The sequence below is a fragment of the Notolepis coatsorum genome, assembly GCF_963971535.1.
Source record: "Notolepis coatsorum genome assembly, chromosome: 9".
NCBI classification, from domain to species: domain Eukaryota; kingdom Metazoa; phylum Chordata; class Actinopteri; order Aulopiformes; family Paralepididae; genus Notolepis; species Notolepis coatsorum.
Genome location: NC_140173.1, coordinates 116,632,508 through 116,657,991, shown reverse-complemented (window position 1 = coordinate 116,657,991; position 25,484 = coordinate 116,632,508). Strand labels below are relative to the sequence as shown.

General features: G+C 45.6%; 1 protein-coding gene across 3 annotated transcripts in view; it reads right to left on the bottom strand.

Moving 5' to 3' along the window:
* The window catches only part of pde10a (phosphodiesterase 10A), a 251,321-nt gene that overhangs the window by 8,661 nt on the left and 217,176 nt on the right, over positions 1 to 25,484 (bottom strand). For 2 of the 3 annotated variants that reach the window (XM_084321416.1, XM_084321417.1), the window contains exons 17-20: positions 24,173 to 24,328; positions 21,938 to 22,110; positions 20,432 to 20,543; positions 16,977 to 17,057 (exon numbers count right to left, since the gene is read on the bottom strand). In XM_084321416.1, coding sequence (XP_084177542.1) covers positions 16,977 to 17,057; positions 20,432 to 20,543; positions 21,938 to 22,110; positions 24,173 to 24,328 — 522 coding nt within the window. Of the gene's footprint in view, positions 1 to 16,976; positions 17,058 to 20,431; positions 20,575 to 21,937; positions 22,111 to 24,172; positions 24,329 to 25,484 lie in introns of those variants that run through there. The other variant, XR_014620084.1, reaches the window with a different exon arrangement.

Here is a 25,484-nt window from a genome sequence, read left to right as displayed (position 1 = left end):
AATCTTATTGGCTATTATTGGTTTTGGACTCCACAAGCATGAATCACATGGTGGATGCTAGAGAAAGACACCTCCCCTCTGCCTCCTCTGCTGCAGTGAGCACAGAGTGACTGCCTCTGCTCAGTGAGTCTGACAGTGTGTTAGAGAGTGAGAAGGATAAGAGGGAGACATTTAAAAAAAAAAATTATAACACAGAGATGAAAAATAATGATTTTTTATTATTATTGTAAACTATATCAAAAATATATATATATTATTTTTATTTTAATATTTTCTTTTTCTTTTCATATTTCATATTTCATATTTCATATTTCATATTAATTCATATTTTAATAATGGGGAAGCCTGGCATCCCTTGGCTTCCAGGAGGATTCGCCACTGATTGTCAGTAACGGCTTTCTTTAGTAAGACACCATACGTTGATCAGATGGATTGCAATGAAATAAATGGACAATCGAGCTGGAAATAACGTTAGATTCCTCTTACCTCTGGCCGATGAGTCTGGAGATAATTCTTTTCAATTATTTGATGTTGATCCGCTAGATCCATTTTCTGTTTGTATGACGCAATAAACGCAGAAAGCCTATTGATTCTTGCGTCTCGAAAGCGATCCCATGCACTCGAGGTGTGTATATTGATCCACGTTACAAGATATCTCTGGCGGCGCTTTTTCCACAAGTACACTCGTGATTGGCAATTAATGTGTTAATGATCTCATTTTAGCTGCTGATTCTGGAAATCCCGCCTGTTGTGAAGGGCCAGATTAAACCGAATATATATATTTATTATATATATATATTTAATTGTATTTGTATATTCTCTAATATTCCCTGATATCCCTTGTATATTCCTTGTACAATATGCATTGAATATCCATTCTAGCCTACTGAACATCCCATAATAGTCTCCATTCTACTATTGGTCGAGACCTTGGTGCCAGGCTGCCATACCCCCCAGACCCAGTTCAAACGTACCGCTCAACATGTACGAACAAGTCCTAGTTCCGCGTAGGAATCTGGCTACCGCACCACTAATGGGACTATTTGTTCATAGTGCGTATATATACTGCGCTACTAAAGTAGGACTTCCCTTTTCAGTCCAGTTTCTTACCCTCCAATAGAGTGACAGACGTAAAGCCTCCCCGCGACGCCACGTGTGGGAGTAAGGCCAAGTTCGGCCTACCATCGGTATTGAGACATCGTGTATATTAATATTTGAATAGTCATATTTGGCACTATATCGTCGAGTTGGACGTAGTCTATTAAGCTAATAATAGTCTGTTAATATATAGTGCTTCGTGCGGTGAGAATACTACCGTAGTCAGTACCCCATCGTTTCGGGCAGAGAACTGGCTGCTTATCCAGGATGATCGACCCCATGTGAGATTGCACCCGAGGAGCCCCAGAGCCGACGAGCGAGTGGACCTGTATACCGGATTATTCTGCCGACGACAGCCCGCCTTCCCAGGCACGGATTATGCTTTGTATACGTTGATTATTCCATGGATAAAGACCCCCGACACTGCCGTGTGTTGGAACCCCCCCCCCTGGAGAGGACGCAAGGTGAGGAGACGCTCTGCAAGACGAGGTCGCTTCACGTCTCTCCTCCGTGGACCGGAGGACGCCGGCCCACAAAGAGTCCATCTGCTTTCATCTGCGGTCCAAGGATCGCCGGCGCCTTGAACGGCACTACAGTGGGTTCACCTGGGATACCCTTGGCCGGATGAGGCAGCCGGACTCTACCCCCCCCCCCCCCTTCCTACTCCTGTCGGCTTACAAGCGACCGGATTAACCCCCCCTAGTGTATCCAGTCTATAATCATTAAAGTATCATTGCTGTTATTCCTTAACTATTCCAGGTCGTATATGTACCACCTGCGCCTTCAGAGATTGGACATTCTCTATTGATATACCGACGAATACTCTTGCCATAAAAGTGCATACTAATTCCCATTCATAAATGTGATTGATTTGATTAAGTGCTTGCTCTACACACCATCGCTGTGTAGAAATAAAGACCTATTTCTAATTCGTACATTTGTGTTGGATCCGTTTCATCTACGTGACAGTGTTCATCATAATATATTTATGCCGAGTACTGGGTGGCCGAATATTAAGTACAAAGGTAGTGGTAGTAAGTATCATATCTAGTAATACAGTCAGGGAATTGTACCCCTCAGTTACAATTGGTCCTTCGAGCCGGAGGGTAATTAGTGTAATATTAATATAGTGTTATTAATATTGAAATGGCCTATGATGAACACTCCACGAAACGATCCTCCTAACCAACGCCCGCAGCGCGAACGACGGCTCCCTCAGTACTTAGAGGCTTACGCTGTCAGTCAACAACCTAGTCTTCTACTAACAGTAAACGCGGTAAAACTAGAAAGTAAAAGTATGTCTAACCCCAACGCCCAGACTACCCCGACCATAGAGGCCCCTACGGGTTCTAATGTAACTGACCAAGTTCACGGTGGGGACCAGTGGGAACCAGACATGACTTCACACCCCGCCAGTACTGAAGAAGTAGTCTCCGATGAGTCCCGGGAGGAATACAACGCTACCGAGAGAGAACTCGGCACGGAAGAAGACGGGGAGAGCACCGTGGAGATAGAGCTCCAAGGCTCCGCAAGGAGTACCCCGAGGGAAGGCTCCCCTATACAACCGCCTTCTCCCAGCGAGGCAGAGAGGACCCTACAGCAGGCCTTCCTCATCAGCCTGAACGCCGCTGCTGAACGCGACCGACTGCAGATCCAGCAGCGGAGCGAAGAAGAGCATATACGTCTAGAAATAAGACGCATTCAGAGGGAAGAGAATGTGGCCCGAGACCGAGCAGACAGCCAGCGATCAGCTGCTGGTGCTCTACGGGACGCAGAGCGCGACAGACAGCAAGCGCAACTAATAGAACAGCTGATCAGACGGACAACACCCTCTCCCTCCGCCAGAGGCTCCAGGAACTCGTCTAGACACACCTCCAGGGCGGCATCCCCTAGCCGAGTAAACAACCCTGAACTTGACCAACAGACGAGGTCTATACCCCCCACAGACCACCTCCCCCCACCGGTCCAAGCGAGACCTAGCAACCGGGAAGGAGCAGCATATCCTGTGGAGAGGCTAAACCAGAGACTACAAGCACTGGATGACCTAACTGAAGACGAAGAGGAAGAGGAGGAGAACCACGCCCGAAGACAGCACAGTACTCTACCGGACCAGGAGGTCCGGTACAGCCCAGGCTATACTCCCGCGGAGCTGCGCTACAGACCCCCGACTCTATACCCGGGTGAGCACGACGCACGACCCGCACCGAGGAACAGCACCTGGACAAGCGGGCCATGGTACACTGCCAGTACCAGCCCATACCAAGGAGCGGGAGGAGACTCGCCTAGGAGGCCTCTCCCCCAACGCTCGCCGATGTATCCACAGTCAGCGTCATACATTGGCACGCCTATGGTACCCGACTTCACCCAAGAGAACCGGGCCCAGTATACAGAACTCCGCATGTGTCTGGAAACCATGTTGGTGGATGTATTGGATGAACGCCATAAATACGCCATCCTACTGAAGCACTTAAAGGTACCCCGCGCACATAATATAGCGCTCGCCTACGCGACTTCCACCACCCCATACACAGCAGCGCTGGTAGCATTGGACCAGAGGTATGGGCGCATATGGGATTACGTGATCCAGGAGATCCGACACATCGACCGCTTACCCCCAGCAATAGACAATCGAGCACTGGACGACCTGTCCATCAGAGTGCAGTCCCTGGTAGGGATGTTGGGAGCGCAGAGAGAGAAGGGGAGGCATGAACTTTACGGCAACTCAAATGTGGAAAGGATCTTGGAGAAGCTGCCGCCCGCTCGACAGGAGCGTTTTAGGCGGCAGAGAGACCACCGAGACCCGAATGGCCCCGAACCGAACCTCCTCGATCTAGCAGACTTCCTGGCGAGAGAAGTCAGCAGCCTACGGCTAGATACATTCGGACGGAGCACCCCTGGCTCCAGAGAAGGAACCAGACGACTAAATGATGGAAGAAGATCGGTGACTGTGATGCACCAATCGGAGTCAGTACCGAGCAGCAGGAGCCACAGTACCCCCTCCAGAACGGAGAAGTGGAAGATAGTGTGCCCCTACTGTGAGAAAGAACACTGGCTAGCGCAATGTGACTCCTTCCCCAAGCTGAACGCGGAGGAAGCAAGTCAATGGATAAAGTCCAACAAGCGCTGTTTTCGCTGTGCGCGCTCACACATGGCAGCCGAATGCCGCTTAAAGAAAAGGTGCACCAAGTGCGATGGAGCCCATCTGGACATACTTCACGACAGTAACAGACGGCGCCCTTCACCCGCACCATCCAGCAGCAAAGCGAGCGTCATGTACATCGATCCCGCCAGCAGCAGTGGAGCCCGAGTACTCCTAAAAGTAGTGCGCGTGACACTAAGCTACCAGAATAAAGTCCTGGACACTTACGCCGTCCTCGATGACGGGTCAGAGAAGACCCTTCTGCTCGCCTCCGCTGCGGCCCAGCTAGGGCTGCGGGGAAGCGAAACCCAAATGACAATTCGGACAATAAGACGAGATTTGAAGACGATAAAGGGCGAGAATGTCTCATTCTCTATCGCAGCAAGCGGCCAGCCTGAGCGACGGTACCAGATTACAGACGCTTTCACCAGCCAAGAAATAGGACTGTCGCGGTACACATACCCCGTCGCCAAGCTGATGGAGAAATATGCACATCTGCGCAAGTTACCGATCCCGCTCATAGACAATGCTATGCCGACCCTGTTGATAGGCTCCGACCATGCAGACCTCATTGTCCCGATAGACCGGGTTCATACCGGACCCCGAGGCTGTCCTGCAGCAGTCGAGACCCGTTTGGGATGGACTCTCCAAGGCCCGCTCGCCAAATCTCTCAACCGAAGTACAGCCACTAGATGTCTCCACTCCCGAGTCACGGAGGGAGAAACCGCACTCCTGCAACACGTAGAGCGGCTATGGACCTTGGAACAAATGCCCTTTAAGAACGGAAAGAAAGACATTCGCTCTAAAGATGACATTTACGCCATTCACCTCCTCGAGACAGGGACCAAGAGAGTCCCGGTCAACGGCGTGTTGAGATACGCCACGCCACTCCTGCGGCGAGAAGGAATGCCTACTTTCCACGCCAAGACAGACGCCACAGAACGGTACCTGCTGAACACGGAGCGGCGCTTAGCCAAGAACCCCGCCCAAGAGAGTGTATACCGCGCTGAGATTGAGAAGCTCATCACAGCGGGACACGTCACAAAGATGGACATTAAAGAGGCTGACCAGACCACTGAATCGTGGTACGTGCCTCACCACAAGGTCCATCACAACGGTAAAGACCGCATAGTATTTAACTGCAGCTACCAGATCGGATCCCAAAATCTGAATAAAGAGTTACTGCCCGGTCCCACACTCGGCCCCTCCCTACTCGGCGTTCTACTCCGCTTCCGCCAGGAAAAGGTGGCCATCAGCGGGGACATTAAAGGAATGTTCCTGCAGGTGAGATTAGTAGAGGAGGACAAGCCCCTGTTACGGTTCCTATGGAGAGAGAAGCCAGGAGATGAGCACCCAGCCATCTATCAATGGGAAGTCCTCCCCTTCGGAACGACGTGCAGCCCCTGCTGTGCTACATTTGCACTACAGAAACATGTAGCAGAGGACCCAGCAGCGGACGAAGAGGTCCGACACAGCGTAAAGAACAGCTTCTACGTAGACAACTGTCTACAAAGCCTTTCAACCCAGGAAGGAGCCGAGGCTCTCCTGATTAAACTCCGCGCCTCATTGATCAAAGGCGGCTTTGATCTCAGGCAGTGGGCCAGCAGCGATCCGCAAGTACTGCGCAGCCTCTCCTCCGAGGACAAGGCAGCCAGCAGCGAGACCTGGATGGCTACAATCCCGGGAGAAGCCCAGGAGATGACCCTGGGATTGGTGTGGCGATTCAAAACAGATTCGCTTCACTACAGACACAAGCCCCTGACTACGGAGCAGGGAAGGCCGGCGGCGGCGCCGACCACCAGACGGAGTGTGTACACAACACTCGCCCGACAATATGACCCGCTAGGATGTATTCTACCGTACACCACCAGGGCAAAAATGATTGTACGAGCATTGTGGGACAAGGACCAGGGCTGGGACGACCCCATTCCCGCACACCTTGCATCCACCTGGAGAGAGTGGGAGATGGAGCTCCACTCACTCCCAGGCGTTAATATGCGCCGAAGCTACTTCCCACCCACGGTGAGGCCAGAGACATGTAAAATGGACTTACACGTCTTCAGTGACGCCTCAGAGGTCGCATACGGATCAGTAGCCTACTTGCGGGCCCAAGAAAAGGGGGGAGAGATCTACACAGCATTTGTCCTCGCCCGCTCGAGAATAGCCCCACGCAAGCAACAATCTATCCCACGTCTAGAGCTCTGCGCAGCCCTAGCCGGAGCGCACCTAGCCACGCTCATCCAACGTGAGCTCACCATACCGGTGTCTAGAACAATCCTGTGGTCAGATTCCACGACAGTACTCGCCTGGATCAAATCGGACTCATGCAAGTACAAAGTCTTCGTGGGAGTCAGAGTCACCGAGATTCAAGACTTAACGGAAGAGTTAACCGGAGAAACAGAGTGGCGCTACGTTGATACAAAACAGAACCCAGCTGACGTCATCACCCGGGGGATGCCCCTGGATGACCTCACCCGTCGCAATGTCTACAGTGACGGCCCAGCATTCCTAAAGCTCCCGGAAGGAGAGTGGCCCACGCCTATCCCGAGGGAAGCCAGTCAGGAGGAGGCTGAGAATAAGAAGCCTGTGTTCTGTGGATTGAGCACTGTTATCTCCGCAGACCCCAACACACTCCTGATGGGGCGGCTAGATCCTGCATTACCCCAGACAATGTACCGGCCTGAAGAAGCGAACGGCCGACGAATGTGGAGGTACAGCCAAGTATTAGCCGACAAGTTTTGGAGCAGTTTCCTACTGCACTACCTACCGTCTCTACAGACCCGCCAGAAGTGGGTAAAGGAGAGAGACAATTTGACAGAAGGAACAGTCGTCATGATTATTGATCAATCACTGCCCAGAGCTATGTGGCCGGCCGGCCGCGTAAGCAAAGTGATCACCGGTGCCGACGGCAAGGTCCGAGCAGCTGAAGTGCTTGTCCAGGGTCGCACTTACACCCGTCCCGTGGCGAGGCTCATAGAACTGCCCCGACTCCCAGACACAATCGATGATGACCATGACCCTATAACCCTATGACTTTGTGAAGTTGACTGACCCCTACCGCAAACCCTTATGTGTAAATAGACAACGCGATTAATCTGTCTCTGCTTAACTGATTAGGTCTGGGACCAATCAGGGGGTGGCTGTTGTGAAGGGCCAGATTAAACCGAATATATATATTTATTATATATATATATTTAATTGTATTTGTATATTCTCTAATATTCCCTGATATCCCTTGTATATTCCTTGTACAATATGCATTGAATATCCATTCTAGCCTACTGAACATCCCATAATAGTCTCCATTCTACTATTGGTCGAGACCTTGGTGCCAGGCTGCCATACCCCCCAGACCCAGTTCAAACGTACCGCTCAACATGTACGAACAAGTCCTAGTTCCGCGTAGGAATCTGGCTACCGCACCACTAATGGGACTATTTGTTCATAGTGCGTATATATACTGCGCTACTAAAGTAGGACTTCCCTTTTCAGTCCAGTTTCTTACCCTCCAATAGAGTGACAGACGTAAAGCCTCCCCGCGACGCCACGTGTGGGAGTAAGGCCAAGTTCGGCCTACCATCGGTATTGAGACATCGTGTATATTAATATTTGAATAGTCATATTTGGCACTATATCGTCGAGTTGGACGTAGTCTATTAAGCTAATAATAGTCTGTTAATATATAGTGCTTCGTGCGGTGAGAATACTACCATAGTCAGTACCCCATCGTTTCGGGCAGAGAACTGGCTGCTTATCCAGGATGATCGACCCCATGTGAGATTGCACCCGAGGAGCCCCAGAGCCGACGAGCGAGTGGACCTGTATACCGGATTATTCTACCGACGACAGCCCGCCTTCCCAGGCACGGATTATGCTTTGTATACGTTGATTATTCCATGGATAAAGACCCCCGACACTGCCGTGTGTTGGAACCCCCCCCCCTGGAGAGGACGCAAGGTGAGGAGACGCTCTGCAAGACGAGGTCGCTTCACGTCTCTCCTCCGTGGACCGGAGGACGCCGGCCCACAAAGAGTCCATCTGCTTTCATCTGCGGTCCAAGGATCGCCGGCGCCTTGAACGGCACTACAGTGGGTTCACCTGGGATACCCTTGGCCGGATGAGGCAGCCGGACTCTACCCCCCCCCCCCTTCCTACTCCTGTCGGCTTACAAGCGACCGGATTAACCCCCCCTAGTGTATCCAGTCTATAATCATTAAAGTATCATTGCTGTTATTCCTTAACTATTCCAGGTCGTATATGTACCACCTGCGCCTTCAGAGATTGGACATTCTCTATTGATATACCGACGAATACTCTTGCCATAAAAGTGCATACTAATTCCCATTCATAAATGTGATTGATTTGATTAAGTGCTTGCTCTACACACCACCGCTGTGTAGAAATAAAGACCTATTTCTAATTCGTACATTTGTGTTGGATCCGTTTCATCTACGTGACAGTGTTCATCATAATATATTTATGCCGAGTACTGGGTGGCCGAATATTAAGTACAAAGGTAGTGGTAGTAAGTATCATATCTAGTAATACAGTCAGGGAATTGTACCCCTCAGTTACACCGCCATTCTCGTGCTTTTAGACCTCACAGTCGCGTTTGATACCATAGACCACACTGTCCTACTGTTGCGGCTTGAAAAATATGTTGGCATCACAGGTGTCGCCCTAAGCTGGTTCATGTCCTACCTGACTGGCCGGAGCTTCTAAGGCCCTGTTTAGACGGAAACGCTAGCAGGTGAATCCGCAAATTTTTTTTTCGGATGTGCCTTTTGTTTATACGGCAACAACGTTTTTACGGGGAGAATCCGCAAAAAAGTGAGACCACCTTCCTGGGTGGAATTCCTAGAAACGATAAACCTTTGCGCTATCATCTAAACTGTCAAACCGCATAAAACTATGACGAAAGGGTTGTCAAGGCTCTCGTCGCGTACTGCTTACATCACAGGCATGCGCCAGATGCCAGTAGCCTAGAAGCGTAAACAAAGCATGTCTGATTCTATCCATGGCGATCACCTGAAGGCTACATTGGCAGTACTTTTAAATACACAAGAATCTGTCCCGCGGCTATCGCAACTATTAGTGACTGGAGCCACTGTCTGTGAGTGACTCTGCTTTGGTCCAATCACATTCCCCCACCCACAGTCTGCGAATCAGAGGCAGAGTAGGGCGGGTCTTCACAGCACGTCTGGTTGTCTCAACGACCTGAGGCGATCTGATTGGCCACTGACGTTTCTGGTCATGTGACATCTGCGCCAATCGTGTGACAGCGGGGCTCCGTCGTCTCGAGTCTTTACAGCCTCGTCTGCACGCAGAATTCCATCCCAAAACACTAGTCTAAACGCAAAATTTGAAGTGAGACCGCAAGACGACTTTTGCGGTTTCTGTTCAGACTCTCTCCGTCTAAACATGGCCTCAGTCCAGCTAGGAGAATTCTTCTCATCAGCGGCCCCTCTTACCTGTGGGGTGCCCCAGGGGTCGATACTGGGCCCCATCCTTTTTCTATTATATATGTTGCCCTTAGGCTCAATCCTTGCGAAGCACAACATGTCCTTCCACTGCTTTGCCGACGATGTGCAGATCTATCTACCCTTAAAAGCAAAAGGCAAGGTTACACTACAGCCACTGTTAGATTGCCTGGCCGACATAAAAACCGACATAAAAACATTTTCTCAACCTAAACGAGTGCAAAACAGAAATAATTTTATTTGGAAATGCCCTCTGGGCTCAAATATCCGCTCCTCTGTCAGAAACCTTGGAGTAATCTTTGACAGTCATTTTAAATTCGATAAACAAGTTAGCTCGGTGGTTAAAACCAGCTTTTTCCACCTCAGACTCCTGGCTAAGACCAAAGCATACCTCTCTCAGAAGGATCAGGAGAGGGTGATCCATGCCTTAATTTCGACCCGGCTGGATTACTGTAATGTGCTGTATGTCGTTGCTTCGTCGCCTGGCTTATTGCTGACTGTTTTTAGAGCACTACACAGGCTGGCTCCATTGTATCTGGCCAAGCTCCTGCACCACCACACCCCATCCAGAGCCCTGAGGTCTGCTGAGCTGCTGGAGGTGCCTAGGACCAGGCTAAAAACCAGGGGGGACAGAGCCTTCGCTGCTGCTGCCCCTCGGCTCTGGAACAGCCTCCCCCACATAAGATCTGCCCAGAGCCTAGAGGCTTTTAAATTGCTGCTCAAAACGCACCTCTTTTCCCTAGCCTTTGACCAGAGTTAGCCTGCCACTTGCACACAACCTTTGCTGTTACTCTGGACCAGTGGCGCCCCCCCCCCTGGTGAAGAGAGAAGGAGAAGAAGAAATTGTGTTTTTTGATTTTAGATTTTGGACCCCTAAAAATAAACTAAACATGTTTAAAATGAATAATAATTACTAATTTTAAGTATGTTTGTGTTTCAAATGCACAATAACGTTAATATATCAAATATAAATCATTGATTTGTGCGTGATTCACGTCACTCTCTCTCTCCTGATAGAGAGTACCTCCAAAGCTGGGCGCATAGACGTAACGCGCACACTGTGCGCGTCACTGCAGCCAATGTATCGTCGCAGCCAATGTAAATAGATCAAGCAAATACATTTCGCTAATCAGGGTCTTCAAATATGATGTCTCGGGGCGCGTTTTCTAGCGATCGAAGCAAGCTCACTTTAAAAATAGCATAGCAACAGTAACAGTGTATTGCACTACCAAAGGATCTAGCATGTCCTACATGCTATGTAAATAACTATGTACAGATACCGAGATGCCCCACCATGTTACCTGCATGTTACCTGTTTATTGCACAATGTTGTTTTTTATTGGATTCTATTATATGTTGTACCACTGTATTGCACATCGTTGCGGGCAAGACCAACCGCATTTCATTGTATACTTGTATGCCGTGACAAATAAAACTCTTGACTCTTGACTTGAAGCTCTGTGCCACTGTACCCGTCAGTCATCAGACAGAAAAGAATGCTTGGAGGAGGAGCCAGTAGTATTTTCATTTCAGATTCAGTGCGTTAGCTTAGCTAGGCTTGTTTAGCTGGTTCGGTAATAAGAAGTGTATTCTCAGGGGTTGGAGAGATCATCACAAGATACTGTACATTCAGACAGTGTTGGATCTAACAAATGGATTTATATGGACACTTTTTATCATGGAAAGGTCAAGCCTGGACCACAAAGCTTTTCGAAGGGTTACGGCTATACTCTGTCTTAGCTGGTTCGGTAAGAACAACAACAACAACAACAATAAGCTATAGGATGCAGTCATGAAAATGCGTATTTTGCTTTCCATCATCATGCCTGCTTTTTCAAACGACGGGACAGATACAACATGCCCATGGACTGTTACTGGAGTAAAGGATATTAAACAATGGACAGCTGAATGTCAACTCTTCTGATGGTAAGTCATATGTTTAATTTACGCAAGCCAGCCTTGGCTCTTTTAACAATATGCAAAATATGCTGTACTCATAGTCTCATACTGAAGTTATTCATATACAGTATACTAGGTCTGATCTGCTTTGGATTCCATGTGAGGTTAATGCTGTGTGAGAGAGAGCAAGAGAGAGAGCAAGAGAGAGGGAGAGAGAGATCATCGATCTCCTCTCTCTACCTCTCTCTCCAACGCAGTGAGCTCTCCGTAGTATGATCATGATCATTACATTATGATCGACTGGAATAAAAAATAAAAAAAAGCTTTACAATTTACATACTGTAGCTGTCCCTTTGTTCATTAATGTTACCTAAATGTAGAACTCACCAAAAGTGACTATTGCACAATTTATTTGACAAAAAAAATCTACGAAGGGGGGGGGGGGGGGGCTTCACCCCTACCCCCTGCGCCCTTCCGACGGCCGCCACTGCTCTGGACTTTTCTTGTCTCTTTTATATTGCACCTTGCTCTTTTTTCCTTAATTGTACAATACCTTTTTCTGTAATTTTTGTATTTAATTCTTTTAATATTTCTTTTTACTTATTACTGCATTGTATGTATTTTTATCATGTACCTGTGAAGGACTTTGGCTTGGCTTTAGTCATTTGTAAAATAAAGATGACTTGACTTGACTTGACAATCAAGGTACAGTGTGAAGGAAACATCATTGAAAGCAAATCAAATGTAAAATATCTTGGTGTTTCCCGGGACCAAGCTGTTGTTGAGAAGGAAATAGCAGCCATGGCTCTATCCAAAATCTCAAAGAAGCTGAAATTCCTGTATTGATACACACGCTTTCTTAATTTCAAGGTAAAAAAAAACTTTAGTACAGTAGCATCACTAATACAATGTCACTTTGACTACTCTTGTTCCGCGTGGTATAGTAGCCTTTCTCAAAAGCTTAAGAGTCCCCCACCCACCCCTCCTACTTCTTTCTGGACTCTTTTTGTATCACAAACAGTACTGTAATTGCAAATCTGGTATGTCATAAATGTATAGATGTAGCAGTACTGTCTATCTGTATGTCATGTATGTCATATATGTTACGATGAATTGAAAATGGGGGACCCTGATGTAAACAAGACGAAAGTCTTTCTCTGGTCTGCATCCCCTTAACAATTGTATGTATTGAGCTGTACTGTACTGTACCCATTCTGCAATCTGTTAATAAAGTTTTCATTCATTCATTCAAGAGCAAATTCCAGATTGCACAGAACAACGTCATTAGATACATGCTAAATGCTAAATAATTATTATTATAATGCTCCTCCCAGGACTCATATCGGTCCCACAGGAAAAGAGTAGGGTTAATACTAAGGCTGTCAACGTTATCACGTTATTAACGAGTTAACGCAAAGATGTCTTTACGTGAGATTACGGAGAAAAGAGTGGCTTCATTCGAGCCACTTGGAATGCGTCCAGCACACTTGATGCATAGTTTGTCCCATTTCATGTCAGGGACCCGATGGACATCAATACTGGAAATCGCGATCAGACAATTGGAATATTCATTTTGGAATACCTCCTAGCAAAGGTAAGGACTATATGACATCAATCCTACTTTGATCCTACAATGATTTCACATCGATCGCAACTATCATATGTAACATACTCCAAAACGTATGCCGTTGCTGACGATCAGAGCATCACAAAACACCCCCCCCCCCCCCCATTTGATGCCTTCATGATGAAACTATAATACCTATTATATACCTTTGATTTGGAAATAGTATCATGTCCAGGCGAGCAACGCGAACGGCTTTCACAAAATGCACATATCGCTCCATAACTCAGCTTCCAGGAATTAGCTCGGATCACTCTGAAACTATACAATATTCAACACGGGATAACACGCGAAAGTATACATGAAAAAACAAAAAACTATTTTTTACATGTTGGACGAGAGATAGTGACTGTCAAACGAGCCATAGTATTGTCTCCATAGCTATAATATAGAATATAGATATACCGGTAGCTCTGCTATATCTGACGCACAGTGAAAATGCCTATCTTTTAAAGCGTGGCCCATTGACCACAGGGATGGGGATACACACTGGCGCTGAATGAGTTAACCTCTTAAGCCCGACGAGACCGGTACTGGTCCCAAAATTACATCACGTCATAAATCAATCTCTCCAGACTGTTTGACAAAAGTATCGTTTTATTTTTCAAACGTATTCAAGTATAAACATCATAACCATGTCACAACAGCAGTTATAATGTATATTATCATCAATACGTTAGTTTACCAATAGATTCAAGTGTTATTAAGATCAATTTTCGTTTTCGTTTTGGTGTTGTTTACTTCGCGAAAGTCGACCATTTTGGAAAATTTTTACGTCAGGAATTGTAGTTTTTTTGTGGCCATTCTGAAGAGGACACGGACAGCTTTCCATGAGCGTTGGAATTCTTTCGAACGACACTTCCCAAAGGCCTCTATGGGGTTTCAAGCAAATTACTTCTGTATGAATTTTCTTAATATCTCTTATTACTCGGGATAATAAACCACAAAACTTAACGTTATTGGTATATATTGAAGCACAGTTGGTTTCTCTTCCCTATTTTTAGCATGTAGCAATGATTAGATTTGAAATTAGTTTCAAAATGGTGCCACCCTGGCAAAAATAAAAAAGCTACTGTACATACAGTAGATTTCATTATCTGTTCTTATGCACGCTTGGTGATACTAAATCAAATTTAACTCGGGCATTTAAAATATAAGATTTGGCACAATCCATAAATGTGCGAATTGGCTATAATAAGGTCATTTATAAGCCTTCTATTCTATATTCTATAATAATATTTCAAATTGCATTGGTCCGGATGGGAGAATTCAGTACTGTATCTACAAAACCTTCTGTTTAATCATCTTCCCTTTATTCATTTCCTTAGATTTCGTGTACACATGATCTCAAGAAGGTACTGAACAAGATCAGTGGCAGTTTTTCATGTCTGGTCATTTTTAGCATGGTGTTATTCACTGTCAAAGATGCAAAGAAAAATCATAATTCATATTCTCCTTTGTTTCATCACAATTTAAGCAAGCCTAGTAATAGACACAATATTTCTGACACTGGGAATACATTCACTGAGGTCCATATATGTCCCTAGATACCAAGAATATGGAAATGCACCTTGTAGAAGTGGAGTAATATTCCATTTACTTAGGTATGTATTTTAGGCGGATTTTCAGAAAATAGGGCTCCGGACTTAACACTTTGGACGCCAGACCCGATGATAGTCGGATTAACTCGCAGACGCTTGGGCGCCAAACCCGAGTATAGTCGGGTTTTCATCATTATTTCTTTTATTCGATATTTCCATTCATTACAGGCACACGGACATCTGGGTTAACATGGGGAATCATTCTGAGAATGCCAATGTGCAATACAGGCCGCATCCACCCAGGTGGCAGTATCGAGCACCCTTTGAAACATGATATCTTGGCCTGTGGGTCGATCAGCGGTCTCCGGTCTGATTTATATTGGTCGGGCAAGTGGACCGGTTGTCCCGATTGGATTGAGAAGCGTGAATTGCTCCCGGTCCATGATGTGTGGCGGATTATGTTGGCGACAAGATCGACACCAATACTGGGACTCGCGATCAGATAATTGGAATATTATTTTTGGGGTACATCCTAGTGAAGGTAAGGCCTATATGGTATCAATCCTGCTGTGATCCAACCATGATTTCACTTCGATCACAATACAGTATGTGACCACGTCTGGCGATAATGCCTACAAGTCGGGGTGCTGGATTCTTAAAAAAAAAAAAAACAAGTCTTTTTTTGTGTGTTATTATTATATTTTCTTTAATATAATTACAGTTAGAGTGTTAAAGAACATATATACTATAACAGCGAACAGTTATAATATCTCTAATAGTAAGAATGATCTGTTTCAAAAAGGCTGTTTTGGGACGGAGAATGTCCTTCTAAACCGAGGGTGAGGAGGCTGGATTTATTTTGCATCTGAATGGGTGCACGTCGGGAGGTACGCCCACACACATGGGCTTGTGTTTATATTCAGATTCACTGAGCAGGTAGCATTCACACAGATTCAGAGATTTATTAACGTTAACGATGGACGCACAGCTTGTCAGCTGCTCTCAACAGAGTCTCGGCTTCAGGAAGAAACATTGACTCCTCGGATTTAATGCACGAGTACATTTCGGAATTCATACACCGTGATGATCCTGTTGTATCTGATTCATCCGACGACGAAGACTGTGAAGGAGACAAACTTGTTTTCGATCCAATAGCGCCTAAAGAAGAAGGTCAACATGCAATATATCCCATTGATTGGTATACAATGGGACAGACCTTTGTTTGATATAGCTATAAACCTGCATTCCTTTGAATATATCATTAATCAATTAAACTTATATTGAAATACACTATATAGCCTATACACCAACAAATGACAGTGGATAAATAAATAAATAAGAACTAAAGCTAATCGCATGGAAATAGACTGCATTAATATTCCATAACAAGTCTTGTGTGCGCCAGTATAGCCTACGTGTCTAATGAACAGTATAGGCTTAATATATTCTAGGTCCTTGTTTCATTAGGATTTAGTAGATACTATATGATGACAATACATTAATCTAATCTCATTTCGATGGGTCGCACAAGGCACTTCCGCATCCATTTCCACACAGCTGCGTCATTACTTTGCCTTATAAGGAGCTCTGGAGGCGTTGTTTTGTATGCAAATGACCTGAACGGGGACACGCGTTCGAGTTTAAGACATAATGCCATTCCCCAAGCAGATATAAGATCATATCACCGGTGCGACCGTTTGAGCCACTTAAGACATATTACCAGCACGTTGGGGATTCCAAGATAAGTCTTCCAAGAGAACTCTTTGAAAATTTTTGGGGAATGAGACCCAGTGTTTGTATGTTTGTCTGTCAGCCTGGTGGAGATTTGTGCTCTGCTGAGCACACCTTTCTAGTTGTTGTTATTATTATTATTAGGGGGGACATTGCACTGACAAATCCAAACTTAAACCTTGCAGGGCTATCTGTAATATAACCGGAACTATAAGCTAACCTTAGCCTGAGCAGGACCCTAACCTCAGGTACCCTAAGCTGTCCCTAAACCCTTGGAAAGCTGTCTTCACAACACGCACACACATGCACGCACGAGCGCACCCACACACCCACACCCACACACACACACCCACACACACACACACACACACACACACACACACACACACACACACACACACACACACACACACACACACACACACACACACACACAGAGGTGTCATTTCAGGTTGTGCTCTCACCTGGCCCTGAGGCACCTCGTCCTTCTTATCTCGGTCCATCATGGGAATGGGCTGCATGCCAATCTTCTTCATCTCATCTCCCTAGGGAGGGAGGGCGACAAGGACACACTCACTTCAACATATTTGGATGTGTTTCTTTTCCTATACAGGCCAGTTAATGGTCTGAACACCACACCAGGTGATCACAACATTTACTGTATATAATGGTGGATTCTATCAGTGTTAATTGTCAGCTATTTTAATTTTAGTTTTAGTCTTAGTCAAATGCTCCTTTTTAGTTTTCATCATATTTAGTCACCTTCATTTATTTTTCGTTTAGTCAGTTTTAGTCAACTACAGGTCTGAGTATTTTAGTCTTAGTCAGTGTTAGTCTCGATTTTGTCTTTTTTGTTTTAGTCTAGATTTAGTCGCAGAAAACGGATGACATTATTGTCTAGTTTTCGTTAATGAAAAAAAGGGCATTTTATTCTCTTGCAATGCAATTCTATGTACCGCTACAGTCAGTCAAATTCACATTAATTTCTATTGGGATCATAGATTGTAGACGCCCCTCTCCCCCAGTGTTAATTTTGTCAGCTATTTAAATTTTAGTTTTAGTCTTAGTCATGTGTCAAATGCTCCTTTTTCGTTTTCATCATATTTAGTCACCTTCATTTATTTTTCTTTTAGTCAACTACAGGTCTGAGTATTTTAGTCTCAGTCAGTTTTAGTCTCGATTTTGTCTTTTCTGTTTTAGTCTAGATTTAGTCAGGGGAAAAAGCTTTGTTGACGACCATATAGTCATCATTTTATTTTTTTTTTTATCCACTTTTTCTCCCATTTTCTATTTTTTCTTCCATCCCAATTTCGTATCATCCAATTTCAACCCTCCCCTGTCACGAACGCTGTTTCTTGCCTCCCACAAGCCGGCTGCAATGTGGACTAAGTCATACATAGCACAAGTCCCCTCCGGTACTTGAGGTAACAGCAGTCGCATCTTTTCACCTGCGCAGCTCGATCTCTCAGTGTCGAGGAGTAACGCGTGGGAGGCTCACGCTGCCCCCGACACTTCCTGATTCTACTGCGCAGGCGCACCAACCGACTTGTAGGAGTCGCTTGTTCACAACGTTCGATCCCCACCCTTCAGTTTTCCCTCCCCGTAATACGGCCAATGTGTATTACTGCGGACGACCAGCTAAACTGAAAACAATGTGGAGAGCTGGATTCGAACACGCGAATCCTAGCGTCTCCACACTGGTGGCGAGTGCCTTGCCCACTACACCACCTAGTGCATATAGTCATCATTTTCATTGACAAAATTAACACTGGATTCTATAAAGATATAAGCATGGTGCTACAATGGCTGTAAATAACCCTGTGGTTATGCAAAAGCCAGCATTTTCAATTGATGTTTTTCAGATTAGTTATGGCCCAGAGCCAGTTATACATAATTATTATATATAGCCAAACATTTTTGGAAATGCTGACCCATGGTGCGGCTGGGTGGCGCAGCGGACATTGCGCTCGTCACCAATGCAAGAGACATCGGTATCGAATCCGGCTGTCAGCGTTGCCTCCGGCTTGGGCCGGCCGTCATACTGACTCAATTGGCAGAGTTAGCGGGAGGGAAGTCGATGGGTGGTAGTCTGGTCGTTGTGAACAGCAACTCCTACAGGTCGGTTGGGGCGCCTGCACAGCAAAAGACAGGAAAATGGCGGGGGCAGTGTGAGCCTCCTACACGTTACTCCTCGCCAAATGAGAGTCCGCGCTGGCAGGTGAAAAGATGTGACTGGCTGCCTCCACATGTATCGGAGGGGACATGTGATGGGCTTCTATCCTCCCTACAACCGGCCAGTGGGGGGCACATGCGAGCAACGATCAAGACAGGGGAGGGGAGAATTGGCACGGCTAAATTGGGATGGGAGAAAAAATAGAAAAAGGAGGAGAAAAAGTGGATAAAAAAAAAGAAGGAAATGCTGACCCATCTGGTGAAAAAAAGGTTGGCTGGCGCATGTCTCACATGTATTACATATTATTATTACATATTACACTATTAACTCTTTCTCTGCCAGCTATTATCCTCATCCTGTAGTAAATGTCGCAACGCTTTAAAATAGGCATTTTCACTGTGCGTCACGGTGTTTGCAGGGCTATATATCTATATTCTATATTATAGCTATATAGACAATACTATGGCTCATTTGACAGTAAATATTCCTCGTTCAACATGTAAAAAAGAATAAATGTTTTCATGTATACGTTCGCGTGTTATCCCGTCGTGAATATTGTATAGTTTCAGAGTGATACTGGCTAATTCCTGGGAACTACGTTATGGAGCGATATGTGAATTTTGCTAAATGCGTTTGCGTTACTTGCTACTGTTTTCCAAATTTTTTATGCTCTGATCGTCATCAACGGCATTAGTTTTGAATACTACATAAGCTGATCGACTGGATCGATATGAAATCATTGTAGGATCAAGGTGGAATTGACATCAGATAGTCCTTATCTTTGATCGGGGTTATTCCAAAAAGAATATTCCAATTATCTGATCGCGATTTCCAGTATTGATGTCCACATGCATCGAGGGGCCATGGACGCGTTCCAATGTGATCGGGTGAACCGCTAGACTTGCCTGGACCAAAATTCTCCGCCTGGACAAGATTAGATGTGACACACAGTCTGAAACAGGGTTTCTAAGGGTGGGTGATACTGCCACCTAGCAGGATCTGGCCGGCACTGCACTCTAGGGGTCTCAGTATGGCTTTTAACGGTAACATAGAGGTCTGTGACACTGAATAGAATATTAAAATCTAAAAAAAGGAAAACGGACCAAATAATGATTGCCGTTCAACGGTTGGCGAGCAAACACGTATATCATGAGGCAAGGGGGGCGAGGTTGTATAAACTGAGCTATTGGCCTGTCATGCTCACCATGTAAATTCCTGATAGGGAGCGGGTTAAGTAAGACCCCGCCCCCATAGAACTTTCAACTTCCTGTGCATGGAGTCAGTAAGCGGCGTCCCCAGATGCTTGGCCCACTCTACTGAAGTACAGTTAGAGTTTCTGGAGATTCTCACATTAGGCTGATGGTAGATCTAGTTTCCCTTGAAGGAATAATAACCAAAAGTAATACATTTCCTGATTACATAATTCCCAAATGCAAGCTGTAGCAAGTCAAAACAGGACCTATGACATTCAAACCAGCTATGTGAACAACTAGAAACCGCGGTAGCTCATAGACCGTATTTACGTTTTGTAAACAATGATGATATTTAGGGATGCGCACACAATTTGGTTGACATGGGAACTCTCTCATCCAGAATGTCCCTGGAGTCAAAAAGATGACTTTGACGAGAAATAAAAGGGTCTATACGTCAAGGTATTCCCAGAGAAATCGTGGAATTTTATTAGAAAAAAAAAGTGGATATAAAAATATAAAACATAAAAATAATATAAAGAGTAGTAGACTGTACCTCAGCCCAGAACTCGGCGTAGATGTCGTTGGCTGTGAGTCGTGTGATTGTCCACGGCTTGGTAACAGAACACAGGTCACATGCCGTCATCATCAGCCCAATCACACGGTCCCTGGGGGGGATGGGGGGTCATTACAGCTGTGCTGCACATGGAAGCCTCAGTCAGATACTGTGAGCCCTGGTAGAATCCTGAACTCAGCTGACCTGGTCTGGGGCATGTTATGTTCGGTCTCCCATCAGACCAGGGGTGGGGCCTGTCTGGCTCCCAGTAGGGCTGTCGTGATTCATATAGTGCCTTGGGGCTTCTATTGGCATTAAAGCTGCACTATGTAACTTTTTCATGGGAAAATACCTCTTCTGTAGGAATCTAAATTACACAGTCGTGCTGAACGAGAGAAAACCCTCCCGCCAGTGATGCATGAAGCCCAGTGGGATCGCTGACACAAACCCTTCTGGTCGGGCATGACTAGTGGCGCAAAATCTTCTCTGCAAACAAGAAAAGCTGTGATTTACAAATTAGAACTATGTAAATCTCCTTTCTAGAGCACAAATGTGAACAACACATGTAAAACTGTGCCCCAAAGTTACCTTGCATGAAGAAATGTATTTTCTTCTATTTCTGTTTTGTCTTATCCTCCATGTTTGTCTGTGTGTACAACTGTGGCGTTACCTCTCGCGGTCACAGCAGGGTGCCAGTTTTACACAAGTGCATCTTTAAGCCTTATCTTTTCACTGGCCTATTTCTATATATTATAACTGCCACATTTTTTATAATAAATAAAACAAGGAGTAAAAGTGTGATGGTACTAAGTAACTAAGCATTATGTACATCATCATTCTTCCACTGATTCCATTAAAACATGTTACCCAGACACATTGTAGTATTGTGTTGCATCTTGCTCCAATTTCATTTGGCAGGTGAGTTGCCCTGGCTTTCGTGTTACCAATATGGTTGCCTGGTGTATCACAGCCCTTAGCTTTGGTGTTGTGCGTGTGTGAGATGTGTTTGATATTGTCACTGGCAGATGGCTGGCCAATCAGTGGAGACACAGAAGACCAAATCGTACCTACTACCTAGCCATACCTAGCCTCAGTCAGGGCGAACACAGCTAATGGAGCCGAAGCATTCCATGGATCCCATTAGGGGTGGAAGATACGGCCCACATTTCAAATATACATACAGTATATTTAGCCTTTTGGACATTAATTATATATATCATGGTATATTTGTTTTTCTTGTGATACCTTCTAAAAGAATGTAGGACTAAGAGCTCTATGGGAATGCTCATTTCTTGCCATGGGTCTCAACAGTTGCAATTGTAACAATACAGTATAATATTCATTGTGCAACACAAACAAATTTTTCACTATACTCTACAACCATGGTATTTCTATTTGACTGAAATGCTTACGGCCTGTGTACCCATACCGGTAGAAACTATATTTCCAATCACTGCACCGTTGTATCGCCCACCACTATAGCCTGTGTGACTTGTGTGGGCTGACCTGTGTGTGTGGTTGTTGAGGTCCAGCCCTCCCGTGGTCAGCAGGTCTGCCAGCTGGCTTCTGTTGCCAAAGTAGAGGGCGAGGTCGGTGGCGATGATGGCCTTCCGGATGATCTCCAGCACCTGCTCGTACTCGCTGGATGTCAGGTTGGAGAAAATATTGTGCCCTTCCAGCTATGGGAAACAAAGAGATCAATAAAAAAGCAAAAGCTCCACTTATGAGGCGTTCGGCTCAGCTAGGCTACAACAGGCGGCAAGGCCTAGGGGTGTAGGACAGTCAGGATACTGGGTGTTTAGGGGTGTAGTCAGGATACGGTTTCTTTAGGGGTGTAGGACAGTCAGGATACTGGGTGTTTAGGGGTGTAGTCAGGATACTGTTTTTTTTAGGGGTGTAGGACAGTCAGAATACTGGGTGTTTAGGGGTGTAGTCAGGATACAGTTTCTTTAGGGGTGTAGGACAGTCAGAATACTGGGTGTTTAGGGGTGTAGTCAGGATACAGTTTCTTTAGGGGTGTAGGACAGTCAGAATACTGGGTGTTTAGGGGTGTAGTCAGGATACGGTTTCTTTAGGGCTGTAGGACAGTCAGGATACTGGGTATTTATGGGTGTAGGACAGTCAGGATACTGGGTGTTTATGGGTGTAGGACAGTCAGGATACTGGGTGTTTATGGGTGTAGGACAGTCAGGATACTGGGTGTTTAGGACAGGACACATGCTCATTCAATTTGGAAGAGTAACAAACAAGAGCAATACTGGGAATATATATTAGGATGTGTGTGTGTACATTGTACACACATGAGCACAAGTGGTTGTTTGCACTGTAAATCTTAAGTATGTGTGTAAGCAGTGCACAGTTAGAAGTTAGAACATCATGTAAGTATCGCATGTATCTTTCAATGTATCCCTGTGTGTGTGTGTGTCTGTCTGTGTGTGCGTGCATGTGTGTGTGTATGTGTCTGTGTGTGTCCAACCAGCTCCATTTGGAATCCAATATCCAGTATATCATATACACGTCCCAATACAGATATAATATAACATAATATAAATAATAAATAAATCTCATTTAGACCAGATTTCCTTTCCAGCAGTGTGGAATAGAAGGTTGGATCAATGATTCAACGATTCTACGATTGCTTGGCCCCCCCCAGTGCTTGCAGTGTTTTTGAGAACCACCCATCCAATCAACTTCACACTGCACTTACTTGGGCCCTCAGCAATATACCCGCCAAACTTAACATAAAGTTAATTGTTATAGTGCCACCATCTGGCCAAATTCGACACTGCACTCCTCAGCAATAGACCCGCCGAGCGTGAAGTTGATTGGATGAATGGTTCTCGAGATATGCAAAGGACAGGCACACACTATAGCACCACCATCTGGCCAAATGGCACCAAATTCGATACCGGACCCCCCTCTCCTGTGTCTCCCTTACTCTGTCTCCCTCTCAGCCTTCCTAATGTCTCAATGAAGAACCTTCTCTCCTGTGTCTCCCCTACTCTGTCTCCCTCTCAGCCTTCCTACTGTCTCAATAAAGAACCTTCTCTGCTGTGTCTCCCCTACTCTGTCTCCCTCTCAGCCTTCCCACTGTCTCAATAAAGAACCTTCTCTGCTGTGTCTCCCATACTCTGTCTTCCTCTCAGCCTTCCTACTGTCTCAATAAAGAACCTTCTCTGCTGTGTCTCCCATACTCTGTCTTCCTCTCAGCCTTCCTACTGTCTCAATAAAGAGCCTTCTCTCCTGTGTCTCCCATACTCTGTCTTCCTCTCAGCCTTCCTACTGTCTCAATACAGAACAAGGACACAGTCTCATAGATGTGAAGCATGAGGGCAGATTCTCTGAACATAAGTCAACATTCCATACCTGTGAGCCACCACTAGGGGCAGAGTGGCTAGCTGTGAGTGTGTGAATGAGTGAGTGAGTGAGTGAGTGAGTGAGTGAGTGAGTGAGTGAGTGAGTGAGTGAGTGAGTGACTGAATGGATGAATGTGTGAGAGAGAGAGTGAGTTAGTAACTTTGCCTGTTTACTGCCCTGTTTAGTTTACTGCCCACTCTTATTGAAAATAAACGTGCTTCATCTACGACAACTTATACAATGCTCAAATATTCCTTTCAGATGCAAAATGGACTCAATAAATAATCTAAATACAATACATCCGCAATAAGTTCACATATTTTGTTGTTGTTGTTGTTGTCTGGTCGCTGTTCTGTAGGCGGTGCTGGCTGGTTGGAGCTCTACCTGTAGGATAGAGACCGTCTGGGAGAAGTGGTGCTGCTCCATGGTGGAGGTGGAGTACAGGGCCGCCAGCGGGTGGTCAAACTTCTGCAGGTAGGTGTTGCTGTAGCCGCGGTGGTCCAGGTCGTGGCACAGACAGGCTATCAACAGACCCTTCTTCTGCACACCGGCACATGGCGGAGAAAGTTTGGTAAAGGGGGAAAGATGTTACGGCAGGCCCTACTTGGGAGCCCTCGTGACTATAGAACATGCTGATGTAAAGTCAGTTGTAGGCCCATATAGATGGGTTTCCTGTTTGTACAGTAAACACAATGCGGGCGGGATCCACAAAGAATGGATTGCACAGTGCTAATTGCACCCTTACTTACAATTCATTATGAATTGAAAATGGGGGACCCTGATGTAAGCAAGACGAAAGTCTTTCTCTGGTCTGCATCCCCTTAAAACACATTCCCGGCCAACCACGTATATATACGTTATTGGGAGCCAGCGCTTGACACTAGTTTTTAATTTTTTTCGATTTTAATATCCTATTCAATGTCACGGAGCTGTATTTTGCCCTAGAAAAGGCATATTGGGACTCCGAAGGTGCAGTACCGGCCAAATCCTGGTAGTGGCGCTGTCTTGAGAATTCTGTAACCCCTATTGCAGACCGGGTGCCACTGAAAATGCTCCGGGCGGACCTTTTTACTAACGTGAACCTATGGCTTCACTGGATCACATTGAATAGCCCTCGGGACCCCCGACTCCTGTGGTGGGTTATATCATGGGCCAAATGGACATATGATCTACCAGATGGCAATCAAATAATTGGAATATTCTTTTTGGAATCCGACCGGCCACAGGTAAGGACAATTTATCGTCAATTTCAGCTTGATCGTGCAAGGATTTCATAGCCATCCCCCTGATCAGCGTATGTTGTGGTAATAACGAATGCCGTTATTGGCAATCAATTAATCAGAATTGACCCCCTCACCCCCCCTCCTTTCATGCATTCATGATGGAACATAATACAGATCATATGCATTTGGATTTTTAACTCTAGCGTGCGTATGGACGAAACGCCAATGGATTTAACGTTATTAGCATCGCGCCTTATAAATAGCCTCACAGGAATTAGCCCTGATCATTCCGAAATAACACTCATATTCACCACGGTATAAAACGGGAACGTATTGATGGAATCTTTTTTTCTTTTTTGCATCTAGAACGGAAGGTTCATACTGTCAAATGACCATGATATTGTATCCATAGCTATAATATAAAATATAGATTTAGCTCTACAAACAACGTGATGCACAGTGAAAGTTTGTAA